The following is a 20,854-nucleotide window of genomic DNA, read 5'->3' as shown; positions in this document are numbered from 1 at the left end:
CCTGTGAGATAGGTGGCAAGCTGGGAATAATGATCTGAAAGTGAAACAGAGAGGGTGAAAAGTGTGTTTGAGTGTCCGCCTGCCCCTGAACCAACTGAGATCACAGAGAACTGCAAGGTGAGTGTACTCAAGAGAACCCTCCTCCATTGAACAGAGGTACAAAGGGGAATCGGTGCCAAACAGGCAGGTAGTGTGGGTTTTTTTCTCGGCCTCTCTAACTGCTCATATGTGTGCATCCATGCGTGGGAACTTGTGTCACAAAAAGTCAAAGTTTATTCACAGATTATTCAGCGTTTTAACTATTGTATTCAAATAAAGGAGATTTGTCAAAGCAAAGTCTTGTCCTACATAAGCAGAGGACACAATGTCATTAAAGTAAGGGTCCTTTTTTTTTACATACTCTGGGGTCTTAAAATTCTGCTAGGTATAAAAACTTTTTGATGTTCCAGTAGATCACCTCAGCTGGCAGCCATGACACAGGCTGCAATGGCTGCAATATCATACTTGGAATCAAATGCGCCTGTCAACGTAGATCCACTAAAAGTGCTTGTTTTTGTCACCGACAGGCTCAGACTGTTATTCAAAGTGTCTGGCAACATTATGGAAAGGATTCCTACAGAGATGGAACTTTTCAGTCTTTTATATTGCTCTCTTTAAAGCCAGCAGACTAAATCTGTAATTTTACCTTCCAGAACTCAGGAGACGCTTGTCTGCCGCTGCAGCGATCGGTTAGTTTGTTTTTGTTACTGAGTGACTTTGGCATTTTAAAGGTCTGAGAGTGACAAGAAATATGGAGGAGGAAAATTAAACTGTAAAATACAAAGCATGAGTTGTTTTTAACTCAAATGTTGTCTCGTGTGAGGCAGCTGTTTTTGTTTGCATGCATGCTTGTGGCCAACCCCTGCACTGCACAAATGTTCCGTACATGTATGTATATATTTTGTGCATTGAGAATGTATTCATCCTATATTCCTCACCTGTAGCAGGGGCCTCTGGACACCCAGGACTTTCATGGTATCGGCACTGGCAAGGATCTTCAAGGGGTCAGCCGCTTTGCTCACTGCTTCAATTTCTTTGTTGATCTCTGTGCGCACCTGGTTCAGTGACAAATGTTCATAAAACACACGTCCTGTTCAATGGGATAAAGCTCGAATAATGAGGAACATCAGCCTGTATTTAGTCACTTTTCAAAGTGTCCTTTGTTTTGATTTAACATTTCCTGAAGGTGAAGATGATTTTCCCCATCAGTGCAAAGTGAAATCACCACAATTCAAAGCAGTTTCTAATATTTCATGAAAAAAAAAAATCTCTCAGCTCCAGATGGCTGACCAGATAAAACACACCGTTTAAGCAACTTAATAATTGAAATTTCTCGATAAAGCCTGCAGGCAAAAACAAGGTGCATGAAGCAGAATTACCATCTTGAAGTTTACATTTGTTTTAAAACTTCAACAGCTACCAAACAAGCAACACATGCAAAGATGCAGAGAGACACCTGTTTAGCTGGTCACAGTATGGAAATTAAAGTATAGTTGGGTAAGAACAGCTATTGTATTTAGAAAATACTGAGATTATTACGTAGTACAATGATTCCCAGCACTATGCCATTGTGTTATTTAGTTCTATCAGTTCTGAGAAAGGGATACAGTACAAAATTTAAGCGAACTGACTTTCAGGACTATTACCCCAAAATTGTGCCAGTACTCATACAGTATGAAACGTTCCAGCTACTAAGTAACAAGAACAGAATGGAATCAATTTGACATTTCACTAACCTGGTTGAGGAAGAGGTCATTGATGTAGTAAGTGAGGAAGGCTCGAAGCTGGCACTGCTTGGCCTGGCCCGGCCCCATGTTCATCTCTATCTCCTGAATGAACCTGCGCAGAGGAGTCAAGACAAACAGATATTAGAAACAGCTCTGACACGCCATCGTAGCACACCTGTGAGTGGAGGCTAATTCACCACCGAACTCTTTGAAACGTTATCATAGGAGCAATGAGACACAGGCTTGTGACCAGCAACACAGTAGCTTTGCATCAGTGGGTCCAACATCGACTGGGAGGGTAAGATCTGCCGAGGGAACTCATTTTGGAGCAGATTTGTATAACTCTCAAGGTGCCTTTGAGCAAGGTAGTTAACCTAAAAGTGCTCCAGTGGAGCTGCTCGCTGCAATTACTGCAAGACGTCAGAAATCCTGATTTACACCAGCCTTTTCTGTACAATGAAAGGTCTCATTTAAAGGAAAAATATATCTGTGAAAGATGATAAAATGTTTTACTGCTGCACAGCCAAAAAGATATGGCTGATCTAAAATTCAGGGCCTACAACATATTATAAATATGACAAACTTATTGTGCCTTACTGGAACAGTGACATATAATACCCCTTTAGCTTTAAAGCTGGGTTGTATTTTTCTGGCAAATTGTGGGAACTGCAACACGCTGCGAACTAAACACAGACAGCTACAGAGCAACATTAGCAATTAATTTAGAATATTGAATATTCATTCCCTTTTAGCTCCATTTTGGTCTCCACCACCTGGTACACTCTTAGGGTTCCTCCCAAAGAGCTGAGGTTCTACGCAGAGCCATTTGCTTCAGAAGAACCCTTAATAGAGAAAATGATTTGTCAAGTGTTTTTTGACAGACCAAGGGGTCCATTACAAATACAAAAGGGATACTCTTTAGAACCCTTGGGTTGGTTGAAATCCTTGGAATTCACAAGGGTTCTTGGTCAAACCCCTGAAATTTAAAAGGGTTCTCTGTAGAATTCCTTGAGTGGGTTCTAGATAAAACCTTGCAATATAAAATGAATCTCAGAGGAACGTTCTTGGTGGGTTCTTTTTTATCACCCTTGGGGAGTGAAAACATTCAGGATAGTTCTGATAATGGTTCTCCTATGGGGACAAGCCTAAGCCTTTAAGGTTCTAGACAGCACCTTGTATAAGAAAGATATCTGGCTCTTTAGCTGATGTTCATCAGACTCAGACAGTAGTGAAAGTGTACAACAAAACTTCTCTGTACAGCAAAGTGGAAATCAGCAGTTCTATATGGTAAATTAATTGCAAATACTTAAGCTATTTACAGTGTTAATGATATAAAACGATCTCTGAATTTCCCAGAGAACACTGGTGTCTGGTTTGTCAGATAGGGTCAGACAGTAATGTATGGGTTGGTGGAGGCACATGCACACCTCGTTTGTCAGAGGATCATTGGTCACTGGCCTCGTCTCACACACACCACAGGGCAAACCATGCAAGAGCGAGTGCCTTCTCAAGCGCTCAGCACATATAAATGCACAAATAAATCAAACTCCTCACAAAAGAAGTCTTTGACCTATAAGACTGGTAATATATATGAGCTAAACTTATAGAAAAGAGAGAGATCGAGAGAGACAGAAGAAAAATGTTTTATGTGAGAAACTGAGCGGAGAAGCTGAAAATAAATCCAGTGTGAAGCTACAAAGATGACTCTAGATGGTGATTTGGATGGACAAACCCATTTGTAAAAAGCAGGAGGAAGACTCCACTGCTTAGAAACAGTGTCTGCGCTGACGTGCAGTGGGAGTCGGAACCATGAGGCTGCAGCGCTGCAGACAACCGGGGGGAACACAGTCTATGCAGGAGTATAGATCAGTGGAGGTGGATGATTGATTAGCTTTAATTTTGTCACTTGTGTGAACATGCAGACACATACAAACACATGCAAACACGAGCACACATAAAAACAAAACAGGCAAACACACAAGGAGCACAAAGTGTAAGATCACACTACTCAGCATCTGTACCCAATTAGTCAGCAAGAGCTGAGGCAAGTGCGTGTGTGCGTGCGTGTGTGTGTGTGTACGTACATCCTTGTGTGTCAGAGTGAGCAAGAGAGAGACAGAACGAGCGAGGAACCTAAACCTATTCTAAATCCTTCATTGATCCCCACTGACACTCTACCACAACAGAAAGTTAAGTAGGAGAAACTCTTCTGTGGCCTCATTAAAACCGTCAAGCTTGCAAAACAATGGAGGCCAGATATACAGCCTCTTGGTATAAGCATGTTGAGAGAGAACTTAAACTCCTTTACACAAAAAAAAAGCATACAATTTCTGCTGACAACTTCATTTCCAAGAATCGATCTTAGGACAAAAGTTGCCGGTTTAAACGTGCATCGTGTTGTTCTGAGATCCATCTCGCCCTGTCATTATTGTCATTGTTTCAATACAAGTGTCAAGATGATGGATCTTCAAGTTAGTGCGTTAGAACAGATGGATTTTTGTAGGCAGGGGTGATAACGTTTGAGTAATGCAGCAGGGACGAGGCAGTAAAACGGCTTTGTCTATCCAGGCGGCCATCTGGAGCCGAGCCGTGGGCCCCTTCACGAGCGCACGGAGCCCATGGGTGTTGCAAGGAAGTTTAGCAAAGGTAACTGGGCTAAAAGCACTGCTGGGGCCCACAGAGTGAACCTGAAGAGCTTATGTCAGCAAATTTACATTTTAAGGCTTGGTTGCACTAACAAAAATAAATGTTTAAACCTGATGAAATCATGGTTTAATTTTAAATGATGTTGCACCAGACTCAGTTTAAATGCCAATGTAACGTTTTGTTAACATTTTAGCTAGCTAGCAAACAGTGTAATTTTTGTTGCAGCATACAGAGCATTCAAAAGTTGACAATTTTCCCTTTCTTATATTCTAGGTACCGATAGCAGTCAAACTTATTATTTATTTGGATAAGCAGGGATCTCCATATTGATTAAACTCTATTTAATTTTGATTTACATGAATAATAATGTTGATTGTGCGGCAGAGCTTGAATTCACTTTAAATCTAGAGTTATTCATTTTACACCTAGTGATGCTAAACTCTTATTGGAACCTTTCTTAGATTAATGTTTGTTGGTGCAAACCAGTCTAAGAGTATAAGTGTAGCGAGTGAGACAACATGCTTTAAACAGAATGTTTTGTGAGACGATTCAGAGAAATCATTTGGAAAATAGAGTCATGAGGCTGGTTAAAATGCAAATGGATTAATAACATGGGGCAAAGCACAGTGGAGCTTAAAGATTTCCAAATGGATCCTGAAAGAAAATCTCTCTCAGCTCATTATCATTACGACCGCATCCTCCAAACGTCTACCTCGCTGATGGCGTGACACACTGCTCAGAGAATAACAGCTTCTGGTGAAGATGATGGTGATGATAAACACTGAACAAGTGAGCGCACACACACACTTCTTTGAAAAGCCATCAACTTTTCTCAACTGCAAATGAATCACAAACCAGCAAAAGTCAGAAAAAGCGCTATCTTTGCAGGCAGTACAAGGCCATTTGCAGAAATTCGTACTTGGAGCCAAACCTCCTACACAAAAACATGGTGAGACAGCGTGACCTCTCACCGAAGAATGACAGCTAGACTCATTTGATGTCTCAGGGCTACCACTGAGTTTGACTTTACATTGGTCCAAATTGACATCGTTTCACCAGTTATCATGAGCTACTGCATGATACATCAGAAAAAGAACTGACTTCTCAGCTTCTCTGGCTGGAGTTCCCGCTATATTATCAGTGGAAAAACTTTTTTTTTTCTTCTAACAAGTCTGAAGTCTCCCTAAATTAAACAGTCAGAGGATATTTCATGTTTTAAAGGTCAATGTAACAGTGTTTTATGAAAGCAGGTAAAATCCTTCAAGCACTGTTATTGTTACTGGAATAAATGTGCCTGCACAGTTCAATAGGTAAAGGCTTTACTCACTCCGCCAGCATAACACACCACATCTAATGGTAGAAAAATCCATAAATTCCATTCATGCCTCCTTAAATCGTCTTCACTTACTTGAAAAAACATTACTCATTCAAAGGATGCTTTGAATCCTTTCAGAACCACAATAATTCAGTAATTGTGTCCGCTTCAGCTTATGAGGCTGTTATAATTGGACCTGATGTGACATTAACAATGTCAGTTTCATTGCCAGGTGACAACAAAACACACCAGTAAACCATATGGCAGCTGTACGCGGCAGAGGTGTCAGCCAAGTCGCTAAGGAGACGCAGTGGATGTGCTGCGGAGACACAGCGGCAACTACACAGTGTAGACTCGCCCCTGTGTGTGAAATCTTAATAACCTTAAATAATCTGCTTATCTACCCTCACGCACACACACTATTTCCAACTGGCCAAAAAAATATTATGGCAGGCATTTACACACAGACTGGCAAGCAGCAAAGGTTGTAATAGTAGGCGTCAAATGCAAGAAGGGAATTAGATCTTTAAAAAGGACTAGAAGACCAAGAGCGAGTATGTGGTGTTGGTGCTAATTGATTTACTGATTACGGTAATGACTGCTGCTGATCATAACAACAATTAATACTAAACAATGATATAATCTGCTACCAATCAGGAGTGGAGGTAACTGATAACAAATATTCAAATTAATGCAAATTTCTGCCCTTTTTGTCATGTTTGAGAACAGGCCAAGGATCTGTTTTTTTCAGTATTAGTCTGACATCATTTGGGGTTTTTCAAAATTATGATAAAATTATTGGCGTTTTATCAACAAATTAATCAATAATAAAAATTATGGTTGAAACAATACAGTAAATACTTCAAAGTTTTTCACCCTTTGGACTGAGAAACAGTTTTAAGTGTCAGTGTAGGTTTGAATTTGCTCAAGAACAAAGCAAAGCTCCTGAGCGCGTGTTGTTTTACAACTGCACGAACAGCATCACTATGACAACCAGCTTCACCTACGTCGAGTAAAAACTTTCTGCAGTGGAGTAGAGTTGAGTCTTTTTATTATATAGTTTTATACAAATATCATCTTAATACTGTATACCCCGGTCAAATGTCAGGAAGGTATTAAAAAAAAAAAAAAAAAAGCTTGAAGAATGCTGATTGTTGAGTCTCATTCTCAGGTTGCTATGCTTACAGACCTGTGATTGGCCACCATCATGAGCTAGATTTTCTTAAGCCTGAAAACAGAGCCAAGAGGAGCAGAAGTCTGGTTCTGAAGTCTAGTTATGAATATATTATGAACTACATTATGCTTCTCCATTATTACAGAACCTTTGCCCAGTGATGCCAAAAGTAAACTGCCCACCCCTCAGTTTTCCACCTTTTGGATTGAGAAATACTTTTACTTATTTTAAACATAAGGTACTAAAAGTCACAATCAACTTTATGAAAAGATCCTCACAACATGCCAAACTGGTCATTAGGAATTATTAAAAAAATGTGATTTTTGCGTTCCATTCTTCCTGTTGCTAAGGTCAGGTTTAAAAATTGATCTCAGAAGATTATTTCTTAAGGCACAGCAGATGCATTGACCAGGCAGACAAACAAAACAGAAATAATTTATTTGTCCATCTAAAAGACTACAGGGAACACTATTCCTTCACATATCTATCCACTCCATACTGGTGTCTGAGGTTGCACACACTCTCATGCAAATGCAGAAGCACACCTACACACCCAGACTCATATTCAAATTCAAAGGGAGTTGGCATAGCGTCCCTGTGCTCGCCTCGGGGTGTGTTGTCTCCACTGGAACCAACATGGCTGCACCAGTTGCACTCCAAACCCAGTTTCTTAGCAGCAACTACAGATGATTGCACTTGACAGCATGTAATTATCTGTCATTAGAAAACAGATGTCAGAGCCTTGGGTCTGGGGCTGGATAATTGTAGATGCCATGCCCTATGTGTATGTATGTCAAGAAATAACATTCCTGGATGGCATAATGTATTTATACCAACAGGGATTTGGCTAATGAGTGAACCCAATGAATCCTAATGGCTGTATGATTATTCAGAGAAAGCCAAGGTTTGATTTTTTAAGATAGCTAAAACAAATGAGAACAGACAGGGACAAAGATGTTTTATAGCAGCAGTTCCGAATTCATTTCCCACTGGGAACTAAACCTAAGGTAACAAATGCTTCTTTAAATGGAAAGGGTTGGGATCCTATCATCCATCTCTATCTGCAGCAGCGGCGTAATGATGCCGAAAGAGGAATGGGATAAAGACAAAGATTTAAGAAAGACAGCAGAATAAGAGTGTGCTAAGATCGATTAGAGAGTCAGCATTTTTAAATCTCCCAGAATTTCCCCCAGGCACGAACCTATCAGCTATGGTGAATTCTGATTTCGCCGCCCAGAGAGGAAGGCTGGTTCTGTAAAGACCTGTCACACACCAAGGACAGGACATGCTGAACCCCTGCCAGCAGAGAGAGAGACGGAGGGAGAGAGCGAGTGCAGGCGTGTGTCCGCAGCACATACAAAATCAGTCTGTCTTTGTCACACTAGCACACACACACACACTCTCTCTCACTCTCACGCTACAGCCACCCGTCAATACACCACATCCAGTGACACTTGAAAGCACTTATCTATATGCAATTATTCTTACTCGCAGCACTACCCAGTCACTTCAGGAAGATTTCAAAGTCATAAAAGGATTTTAATGGATGGGGACACTTTATGGGTTTTATGGCACAACCAACATTAGCTTTCATTCCAATGGATCAGACAATAAATGCCACAATGGCAGCTTTTAATTGTTATCCAACTGCACATTCAATATTGATTCTGTGGGAATATTACACACCCCAATACACACTACTCACTTATTTCTACAGCAGTGTTAAATTAATGAAGTCACACCAGAGAATATAAAGACCTACTCGAGGGGTTTCAAAGCGCATCACTGTAGCACTGCATTAAAGAATAAGAAAATTGAAAAGATGGATGGGGAAAAGAATCACATTCTGCATGGCACCTTTTGATTGCTTAAAAATATATATATACTTTTCAGTTAAATGCTCCAACACCCCGAGCAATTACCACCACCACCACTGGATGGCACTGCGTCAGCTTTTTCCACCAGCTCAAGCAGCAAGACCGGTTGACTGAAGTTTTTCTTTTTTTTTATAATTCACAAATGGTTTTGAGGAAGAATTAAGATTCCAGTTGGTGTGTACCATCTGAAACCTGTACAGGATTTGCTGTGTGTGTGTGTGCGTGAGCAAGGAAAGGAAAGACAAAGACAGAGAGAAAAGGATGGGTGAATATATTGGTGGGGGGGGGGGGGGTTTGTTGTTTTTTTCTTATGTGACAATACTGTGTGTGATTAAGTGTACGAGCGTGTTTTCATCAGTGCCTGGTGAAATGCATATGGTCTTCCCACACACCGCCTACGCCTGTGCCAGACTCCCTGCTGTTTATACCCTGCCCTCGCCCCTGATGCTGCAACACATACGCTGAAGGCTGTTGGTGTGTTTGCACATGTGTGAGAGCATGCATGTGAGAGTGTGTGTGTGTGCGTGTGTGTGTGTGTGCGTGCAGGAGAAAGGGGGGCATGAGTGTGTGTTTGTTTAAGAGAACAAAAGAGAGAATGAGAGGAGTGCGATGGGAAGGTGCAAAGATGCATTATGTAAATTATGAGTGTGTGTGTGTGTGTGTGTGTGTGGCCACATGCTTACAGCAGCAGGTATAAATGGGCTTTATAATCAGGACCTTTCCTTGGGAGAGCGAGGCTAATAGGATATAAAACAGAGGTCCATCCTGCTGTATCCCTACATAGAGTCTGTATAGCCCAGAATGGATGACACACAGAATGAACTGTCACTGTGAGATAATCCATCAGTTATTTGCTCACCATTATTTTTCAACTTGATTCCGCCACACATAAAGAAAAAGAAAGATCAGCTGTTCGAATCTGCATGAAAAGGACATATTTTTCAGATCATTAGCGACAGGCTTCCCAAATCCTCTGCCAAAGCTCCCCAATTAGATAAAAATAGGGCTTTTCCGTTTTTGTGCGAGGTGACCCTTATAAAAGGGTTCTTGTCGGATGTGACAAGATATTCACACAGGTTTATATAAGCATGAGCAAAAAGTCGTGATCTTGACATTGATCCAACAGTTTCTCCATGTTCTGTCTTGAACTGAAATATCAGCAAACTATTGCTGAAATTGTTACTGGACTATATTCTCCTTTAAGGACACCCGGGCCTCCACTTATGGGAGAAAATCTACCAAAAAATGAAATTTATGTTCAGCTATTCCAGTGATTTTGAGCAAATATCAATTGACATACATACTGTCACTGTGTTCCCTAGTTCAAAACAAAGTATTGAGACTTAAGCCTTGTTCAAACAGCTGCCCAATCTGTTAATCTGTTAATCTATATCTAGATTATCCAGTCTGATTTGAGAACGTCTGGACAGCAAAAAAAAAAAAAAAAAAAAGAAAGAAAGAAAAAGAAGAAAAGAAAAAAAAAGATATTTTTTTGGAGGAGCTTTGAAATGCGATTCCAATCAGATCTCTACAGATAGTCTGGACTCTGGCTCTCACCGGTCAAATCTGATTTCAAAGTGTCTGTTGTGTCTCTCGCAACACGACACACAACAATGACAGCAAATCCAGAGTGATGAAAATGCAAAGGACAACACAGAGAACAAAAGACCATGGATAGTAGAGGAATGGAGGAGTTCTGAACTGCAACTTGACACTGCCATTGTTTGGCAGGTGAGATGATATGACATTTTTATGTCACAGGAGGAAAATCACAGCTGTAAACAGTACATCCAATCGTGGTTTGAATCCTTTTATCTGCCTATGTTTCAAGGTCTTGGCATTGCTCACGCAGTCACAGAAACCCGTCATGGCTTACTGGGAGCCATCGTAAATGTTATTAAAACACACCTGTGCTTTCTTCCTACTGTGTCGAAGTCAAAACGTCTGCTGTGAAAAAGGCCTATTACAGCTGGAGTTGTATATGAATGCAAGGCTTACAGCTGTAAACCTGATAATCCCAGTAAAATCACCATGGGTGCTGCCATCGTGTCCTAGGAGTGTTTGAGTACAAAGTGTCTACAAAGCAGCCGCAGAACAGTTTGTGTTTAAGCTGTTCTGCTTAGAGAACAACTTGTTCAGACACAGATATTAAAATTGAGTTGTACAATATTACAGAAATAAGATGCAAATTACTTCATAGGGTATATTTTACCTTTACGAGCCAACAGTATTAAAATTTAAACACCATATCCCTTGTTTTTCTTATGCAGTAGATCTATTGTCATTACTATACATCTACCAGACTATAAAAATAGACAAACTTCATCAGACATGGAGACAGTGTGCAACAATAAGAACTAATCGATTGCCTGAGGCAAGTAAAATGCTATGTCAGGCTAGTAAATCAAGGAGCTGACGTCCCAGATCGGGCAAGTGGTAAAAAAGAAATTCCAGAGGTGATGACAGAAGTAGCTGAAGAGTGAGCCGTCTTGCTTCCTTCTCATCTCTGCTGAGAGTTGCAACTGCGCAGCAACCATTGGGCACTAGCGAGAAAACGGCCGTGAGTGCAGACAATGCTTTTGTTATCCTGGAAACGTGTGTTTAGCTGGATGGCATTAGAGGATGTGCACAAAATTCCAACTATGTGTTGCGTAGATTGCCGCAAGTTTGAGAGCAAAGCAGATAAAAGAGGGTTGTTTTTCAAAGGCACGTCAAGGTCCTGAAAAATTTTGCTGGACTGCCATAACAAGAGCTGACAGCATCCTGCTTACAAGTCAGCTAAGTCGGCTGCCAACGACCCCTCCTCCATGACTGTGCAGGTGCTTGCATGAAACATGAATGCTGAGGCAAGTCGGGCAGATCATTATGATCTCACAGTGAAGTTGACCTTTGACCACCGCTTCATCATTTTTTTTTCCTATTACACATTTATGTGAAATTGTGCCATAATTAGCGCATGGCCAAAAACTGTGTTTAGTGAGGCCACAGTGATCTTGGACAACCAAAAGCTAATTAGGTCATTCTTGAGTTCAGGTGAAAGTTTGTGCAAAATTTGATGAAATTCCCTCCTGGAGTTCTGAAATGTTGCGATTAAAAAAAATGCACAGCCATTCACGGTATACTCCAGCGCAATTCTTCTTCAATAGAAGAACAGGATTGACCTGGGCATGCAGTACCACATCCACATGGCTTATTGAAGACATTATTTGACTAATAGATAAACCAGATTGTATACGGGCAAGTAAAATATTACTCTGGGCAAGTAGACTTTTGACCCACTTGCCTGAAGGCTGGATATGTTCTCTAGTGATATTAGAGGCCTTTAATGAACATCTAAGCTCGGTATGTATTGTAAGCTGAAATGCTGGAGCTCGGGCTGATGCAGGAAAACGTGTGTGATGTTCATTAGTGGTTATCTGCGTGTGACACAGAGGTAAGCAGGTGTATATTTGCTGCAGATGTTCATTCTGTGAGTGTGTGTGTGTGTGTGCACATCCACACATGTATTGCTTGCATGCACATTTAAGTCTCTGCACCTATTTCTGTCAGTGTGTGTGTATATGTGTGTGTTGGCCCGTCGCAGTGTGGTGCAGACCAATTAAAACGGGGTAGATTGATGACCAGGGGCTCTGAGTAGCAGCAGCAGCAGTAGCGGTAGCAGACAGCTGCTTCCTGCAGACAACAGGAAATGAGATGGCCTTGTTTAGCTGACGCTGCCAACACCAACACCACAGAGCCTCAAAGACAAATCACCACCTTACCGCTGCTGCTGGCCTACTCCTCCATCTTCCTACAGCGTGCTCTCCACCCACCATCTCTTTATCTCTCTCTAATTCTAACCAAGACTATCTCTCTCATTAGTCTTTTCTCTAAGAGTAATGTCGTCGAGGTGTATTCAGTTAATACAGTACAGAAACTAAGAACCGATGTGCAAAGATAGATGCTGCCTCTATTGTTTAATCTTAAACTGCCACAAAAAAGCCTTCAGCCATCACTAATTTGGTGTTTCTTGCTGGATTTGTCACCATAGATTTTTTTTTCCTGCCAATTTGGGAGAACTTTGGGGTATTTGCGTCAACTTCAGCCAGAATTAATGTTAAAAAATGGCAACTGCAGCACATGCTGGTGGCCAGTAGCTAATTAAAATTCTGTCACATTTTTTTTTAATCTGTTATTTTTGGGGGGTTTATTGCTGAAACATGTGTCACCTATGACTGAAATAAACTTATAGGCATTGGAAAAGGGAGTGTGGGGTTTGGATTAAAGATCAGCAGACCCCGAGATGGTCAACAATGCACACAGCATCTTTTGACCACCCAGTCAGATAACCCGAATGCACCGCTGTGGATCACCTCAGGAGGAGAGGGTGAGAGTAATGGTAAGAGCCATGCTAACCCAACTTGGACTTAGGGCTGCTCATGGCAAATGTCCTGTCAGGAAAATGAAACTGGGACTCAGGGTGGCCAAACAACAGGCATGGCGGATAAGCTATTACACTTATCGAGTGGACTATGTTCTAAGCTGACAGGACGCAAGACGCAAGACGCAAGACTCCGACAGGACGAGGGGAGGAGGACTCTGTTTACACCGATGATGCTTTGTGCACAAACGCAGTCACAGTTGATCAACACTGTTTCCCAGATGATGGACTTTTTATGTGAAAACGTCAACCAGGTGGTGATGTCTTGCTGCTGTTTACATTAACCCAGACACAAATTCAAAAAAAGCACCACACAATTATTATTTTCAATGCAACCATCTGTTGTATAATGATAAATTAATTACATGATACAGTGCAATATTACGAGAGTAAATTCTAGTTTGCCAGCTCAATTTTATTAGCATGCTGATGGATTTTAGTCTAAATCACTGTCTACAGCCCATGTTTTTAATTATTAGAATCATGGTGGTGTGTGATGGGGATACTCAGTGCTGCAAAAATCCCTCCACTAAAACTTGGTTTCAAAGACACACACATCCCTGGCGCGTTGCCTAAGGCAAGGAAATCATAGCAGCAGGGGTACAAACCTGTCCACTGCTGGTTCATTCCCATTCACAACAGCTTTCAAATTTTCAGTGGACCAGATCTTTTTATTTCTGAAGGTTTGTCACTGTGGTATGAATTTTATATAACGGGCTGTCTCCGCTGTCAGCTGAATGGTAAATACTAAAATTTTTTGGAATAAAGACTGAAGGACTCACAGCTTTACTAATGAGTCTCTAAATGGGTGGTGAAAACCGCTTATTATAACATAAAGGAATAGCACTATCAAACAGTGGAGACAATTATATGCTGCTTAAGTTCTAATTTGTCTTAATGTTATGTGCTGTTAAGTTTTGACTTTTAAATCTACAGCATCTGCTCCTCATTAATGGTTCAAAAAAGCATCATCAAGCAACATCTACTGTTGTTGCAAAAAGCCTTGCTATTGCTATTTAAAATGAAGTTTTCTGTACGCCTGGGGTGCCCCTGTAGCTCAGTTGGTAGAGCATGCACCCCATATACTGAGATCAGATTGACTCCCTCTCTCTCTCTCCTCCTTTTCCTGTCATATCTTCAGCTGTCACTATCAAATAAAGGATAAAAAAAAGGGCCTAAAAAAAATAATCTTAAAAAAAAATACAAAAAAACTTTTGTGTCAACCTCCCCTGTGGAACACGGATCTCATTTTCCATCCACTTTTAATGGCAGCCAACTGTTGTAATTTTTTTGTTTTCTTCTTCTACTATCTGCTGAATGGAGGTTCAGTGGGAGGTTCAGCTCACTCACATGCTATATTGAGCCATTAAGGCCACAGAGAGGCAAAGATGCTTCAATGTCACAATAGGAGGCTACCAGGTCTAAATTACTCCTTTTGTGCACACTGTACAATGTCAGTCAATACAGACAGGCAGGTGACAGCAGTGTTCATGGCTGGTCCCATGGCGCCTTCAAATGCCTGCTTTCTTAATAAGAGGCACCAATTGCTTAGTTCAGACACACAAATATACACACACTATTCTCTAGTCAGATAGGCAGGTGCAGACAAATACTGTATCTGGTTTGATTGTACTCTGCTTAATGCTTAAGTATTTAAGTGTTCATCTCCTCCTTATAAAACAAGTCTGATTAATAAGCTCAGCATTAAGTGGCCTCCCACAGGTGACATTTACAGAAACAGGGGGAAGGGGACTTCTTTATTAAAGTAAGCCAGGAAGGAACAAACAAAGCTGATTGAGTAGAACACAGAAGCCAACACTTAAAGACTTAAAGAGATAAAACATAAACATAACATAACATAACATAACGTAAAGTGACTCCTACTCTAATCCAAACAGTACCCATAACTTATCAGAGGGGGTTTCACTTTGGCAGTTTAGTCCAAGACAGGATGTCTCAAGAAACCACAGAGACGTCCACATGAATGAGGCGGTGTGAAAAGCAACAGTGTGAAAACTACCTTGAAAAGCACATTATACATTTGCATGCCTCCGCGCCAGTGACAGACAAATTATGTTTTTTAAAATGTCTGTATTTCTTCAAACTTGGGACAAGTTCCACTTGGACTCGAGGACCAACTCACTAGAATCTGGAAGCCAAAGGTCAAGGTCACTGTGACCTCACAACACATGCTTTTGGCCATAACTCAAGTATTCATATGCTGATCATGACAAAAGTTCTTTTATTAAATGTTGTCAAAAGTTTCACTACATATATTATAGTAGTCTGGACAGGCAGGGATGTGAACTGTAACGTGACTGGTTGGTGGAGGAAAACAACTGCAAGGCAGTAAGTCTCGTCTCTTGTAAGTCTGGGCATCCAGAAGGCTATCAAGGTGACCCTCTGTGAGAAACTTACAGCTGATACCTAATATTACTCTCTGTGTCACTTCTCAGTTCCAGCAAAAAGACTTTGGGTCAAAGAATGAATAAGGAGAGGTACTGTCTACATACACTATCATTTAACAGCCTCAACACAGAGCCAGAGAGAAAGGAAGAAATTGAAAAAATACATATGCCAGTGTTATACCCATAAAACGTAACAACATTTCTGGCCTTGGTTTGTATTTCCTGCCTTTGGAAAAGCCGGTACACACGTCCAACTTTTTAAGTAGTAAATTAGAGAAGTAGTAGATTGTACATGGGAGCCAAAATGATTAAATGAGTGTTAGGTTCCATCTTTTCTCAACTCTGTAAACACCGATACACCCACACACACGTACACACACATGCACACACACAAACATTATGTTCTTTTCTAATCAGAGTTGATGGTGATGATACAGTCTTTTTGAGCCAGTGAAGGACTCTCATGGTTCAGTGAGTGACTCAGCAAGACTGAAATGGCAACTATCCCTGGGAGAGCTAAGTGCGAAAGCACTTTTCAATTCGCCTGAAAACTACTGAGAAAAACACTTAACCTGCAGACAACACACAAAGCACTGGCAGCGAAGATGGACATGAGGAGTCTATTTTGGCCCAAAGGGGAGAGTGAATGAAAAGTTGCCCTGAAGAAAGCAGGCAAGTCAAGGTCAAGAGGATTGTTGTGAGGGAAGTGGCAATGGTTTTGATATTTTCTCAAAAATACAATGGCCACAGGTGAAAGAATGCCATTCTGCTGAGTTATATATATAAAAACTTTTCCACTAACAACAAAAACTAGCTTAATCTCACAATCTCTTTCAGGTGCGTGTGTGTGTTATATGTGTATTTTATTCACACATACCAGGACAGTAGCAATGGGCTCTGTGTGTATGCATAAATCATCTACTTCCCACCCACCCAAACATATTATTTTCTCAGATTCAGAGACCCACACCTCTCCTGGTCCCTAAGTTATTGTACCTTTTACATTATGTCGAGCAGCAAAAGTTTCCCATGTGATTTCTCTGTTGTGATTTGTACTCTATCAATATTTTCTTTAACAATTTACTTTATCTGCTCTCAATAATTTTATATGCTTCTGTGTGTATAGTAATGTCACTGCAGCAAATACATTATTTAGGTAGAAAAACTAAAAATTGTGGTTGAAAACAAAGGCAACTCTCTCAAGTGGAAACAGAATCAAATAATCAATGAAGCTGAACTGCTGTGCCTCGCGCGTAAATGTGCAGTGTCTCTCTTAATAGGGAGATGCTTCCTCTCGTTTCCCACCATAACATTCATTCATTTTTATGACCCAACCTACCCAAATCCGTGGATTATCCGCAGTGCCCATGGTTGCAACTGCTGTATGCGCATCACTGCAGCACAATGTCCTAGCAGAACTGCACAGTCTTGATGCATTCCTTCAAACAGGTATAGTAGATGAGCTGTTTCACATCACTTTCTCCTCTGATTAAAAAAACAGTTTATATTTATCACCTCCTCTCCTTACTGTATGCTCTTATCTCCTCCCCTCCATCTCCCACCCTTCGTTTCACTCCTTTTTTTCTCTCCTCTGCTGTCATCTCTGGTCTCTTATCCCTGGTAACGCTTCAGACTCTTCCTTCTCCCTCATCTTTCTCTCTCACCCTCTTTCCCCTAATTCCCCTGCCTCTCTCTATTTTTACCACTCCATTGCTGTTATCTCTCCATGGCACCGTTTCAACGCACCCCCCCACTCCTGCCAAACCTTTCCTCCATCTCTCTCTCTCTCTCTGTTAGCCCTCCATTCCATTTAGACCTTTATGTTAGCGTAGGACTTTCCATCCTGTGGCGTCCAGGTAGTAAATTGAAATGGTTCTGGGGGCTCCATTGAAGCCTGATTGAATTTAAAAAGAGAAAGTGCCATAAAGAGAACTAGTGGTGAGAGGTCTGTAATACACCGAAGGGCTCCCCAAGCTATGACAGTGTTGACAGGGAGACGGGAGGAGGGGGGGGACAGGCGGGAGGTAAAAAAAAAAAAAAGATGGAAGGAGGAGAGGAGTGAGGACAAAGTGAAGGTGGAAGGAGGCAGTGACAGGAAAAACAAGAAACGCTCTTAGAAATAAGGAGGCTAAGTAGAACCGCAGGTTCTTTTGCAGGTCTCACTGGAGACCCCCTTTTGGTTCCTTGTAGAACCACTTGTAAAGGTATCATTTTGAATCCTTTCAGAGGGTTCTTCCTAGATCCAAACATAAAGCGTTATACCTCGAACCATCTGTGAACCCCCTATGAGACGTTCTCAATGAGAACTCCTCTATAGTGTAATGAACGCAAACAGAGCCCCATCTGGGGTTTCTATCAAGAATATTTCCACCTTCCAGGGGCACTCAAGGGGTTATGTTCCAAGGATGTTTATCTAGAAAATACCCAGGGGGTTCCACTGAGAACCCTTTTATATTATGGTATAAAGAACCCTTAAGAAAAGAGTTCTTCAAGGATCTCAACAATTCTTTTGAGAACTCTTCCTTCCAAAAAGGGTTTCTTAGATTAAAAGCGTTCTTATGGAACCCTTAGTCCTACAAAGAACCCTTGACAAACCATTTCTTCTTAAAAAAAAAAAAAAAAAGATTCTTTAGAAGGAAATGGTTCTGGGCAGGACCTACCCTCTTCAGGTAGAACCCTTATCTTAAATGATATTTTTAAGAGTGCAGAAGAGAAGAAACATTGACAGGAAGAGGATTGAAGAAGGAGAGGAAGAAAGACAGAGTAGGAGGGCGGAATGATTGAAATTGTGTAAAAACTCTTCATCGGCATGAAAACCAGCCTATTACCCATCGCACTCACACAGGCAGACGGACAGAAACACAAAAACCCTCACAAGCATGCACCCTTGATAGTGACACCTCACAGAAATGCCTCAATCACAGTTTGCATGGCCTGGAGGGAGCAAGGTGACAGGTCTCATATTGGAGACGGCCGACAAAATGCAATTCCAGGAAGTCAGCTCTAGGGCTGTGTGTCTGTCATACCTACAGCTCTGATAATACTCCCACACATCACATTACGCTGCTGAAATAGCCACCTCTCAGCATATAGGGCATACACAAAATGAAGGTGCACAAGTATCAGCTAGACACACATGTCACGTGCGCATGCCAGCCCTTCTGTATACATTACCACCAGGGGAAATATGATGTTAGGGGTTAAATTATTCATCGATCCTTTCATAGCCTGTCCAAGCCTGCTTGTTGTAGTGTCATGTCTCGAGTGTGTGTCCACTTGAAAGGGCTCTCAGGGGAGTGAGACAACCTTGAGCTGGCTCTGACCTTTAACTTTGTATGTTTCACTTTAAAAAGTGACAGGCGTGTGTGCGCAGCCATGTGTGGATGGTGTGCTTTCATGTACACAGCCATATGGGTAAATAGAGAATGTGTCCATAAAATATTTCAGGTGTCAGGATGACCAAAGGAAGGTGAAAGGAAGAGGCGATAAGAGCAAAGACCCTCAGATCTAAAAGAAAATCACTGATGAAAACATTTCCCTGCTGAATGATTTCTGTTGCAGATCAAACGAATAGCACAGAATCATTTATCAAAGCAACCAATAATTACATAATTAACTAATAAAAGGAATAAATTGTAGGCTACTGTCTGAGCTGAATTTCACAAAAACTGAATTGGACTACATTCAATTTCAAGAGCATCAGCGTGGGGGTGGCAATAGTCTATGATGGAAGTGGCAGCCGGCTGATCAGGATCTGTTAGGAATTGCTTAGTCAGGATTGGGTCGGAATTGATGTAAGAAATGCAGGATGGCCTCAGAATCTAAATAAGGACCAACGCAGAAAAGAAACACATGGCAATGTCACGGTTTGTTGTGAGGCTGTTCCTCTGAGAGCCTCTCTACTCACTCCTGGGGATGGGTCTAATTACTGGTAAGAGTGCAAACACTTTTACTATGTGTGCATTATCAGATAGTTTGTGGGGTTTCCTGTCTTTGCTGGCAGACTTTCAGCAGCATACACAGGGTTGGGAGGGTTACCAAATATGATGAGATTTTTGAGCCTGAAAATGTCCAACTATTCCTTCCGCTGTTATGTGTAAGTGCATATTTAGTCAAGATTTGTGTCATGCACATTTTGTATCCTGATTTCCAAAACTCCCCAAGCCTTTGATCTGTTCTATGATGGACTTTAATTAACACTAGCGTGTTCAAGCAGGGCTTCCAAGGACCAATGTGAAGGACTTAGTGTCGCCTAGCAGTGAGGTTTCAGACTAAAACCAACTTGCCTCACCCTCCCTTCCAAGCTTAAAATAACCTACTACCAAGTTGTACAAAAACCTCTCCAGTCATTCCTGCTTTTGATCCTTTTCCTACCTTGGCATAGAAAAACATGACTATATGTATGGTTTTGATGCAATCAATCACTGCAAGCATTTTTTTTATTTAATGCAACATGTGATTAGCCAGCTGCTGCAGCGGCCGTGTTCTGTGATGTGGGGAAGTCAAGCATGGTGCATTTGTTTGTCATGAGTTGCCAGTTCAATGTGCCGAGATGCCATCAATGAAGTAGAAACAAAGGCATCGCATGAAGCATTCTATTACTATCAGGGTACTGGTATCATTTTTAAATGATAACCAGACTTACTAATCGGTACTATAATTTAAGCATTCTTCGAGGCAATTTTGCAGTTTAGTGTTTATGTTGTTTATATCACCAAGTTAACATGAGAAAAACCCAAATATAGAATAAAAAACAGCAACACAACCAAGAGATCAAAAGTATTGGGGATGTTAATACACACTGTATCTCAGATCATTCTCAACTTGTCATTGCCTCAGCTACTTTGTTTGCATGAAATATTGAAAATACCGATTTGTTACGACTGATTTGCATTTGTTGCTTCTTCACACACCGCAGAGGAATCTATGCATCTATTTTAGTGGTTGTAACATGACACCAGGGAGAGTGCGAGGCGTAATATCTCCCCTTTGGCTCTTCAACAAGCATGTCAGTGTCATTCTACATGTATGCTGTCATCCTGATCAGGTCATATGAATAACACTGTATTGCCTGCAGTCTGCAGCCGATGTGAGAACAGTCAAGAGTTCCTGGCAAGGCAAGTTTCTTGAAAGCCGGCTGAAAACACATTTTTTTATTTGGCTGCACAGGTAGAGAAAGAAACAAAACTTTTATTTTGTGTGAATAATTATTCTCCTAGAGCCAGATTGCACATATCAAAAGATGCAG

At 41.2% G+C, this 20,854-nt stretch overlaps 1 protein-coding gene across 1 annotated transcript in view; it reads right to left on the bottom strand.

The window, feature by feature from the left end:
* The window catches only part of exoc4 (exocyst complex component 4), a 153,606-nt gene that overhangs the window by 55,212 nt on the left and 77,540 nt on the right, over nucleotides 1-20,854 (bottom strand). Inside the window, exons 12-13 of the mRNA XM_084710580.1 lie at nucleotides 1,776-1,878; nucleotides 978-1,094 (exon numbers count right to left, since the gene is read on the bottom strand). Of these exons, the coding sequence (XP_084566706.1) occupies nucleotides 978-1,094; nucleotides 1,776-1,878 (220 nt within the window). The remainder of the gene's footprint in view (nucleotides 1-977; nucleotides 1,095-1,775; nucleotides 1,879-20,854) is intronic.

This window comes from Lutjanus erythropterus, chromosome 22 (assembly GCF_056507025.1).
Source record: "Lutjanus erythropterus isolate fLutEry1 chromosome 22, fLutEry1.hap2, whole genome shotgun sequence".
NCBI lineage: Eukaryota > Metazoa > Chordata > Actinopteri > Lutjaniformes > Lutjanidae > Lutjanus > Lutjanus erythropterus.
The sequence above is the reverse complement of the archived record's forward strand: the minus strand, read 5'-3'. Positions and strand labels throughout refer to the sequence as shown.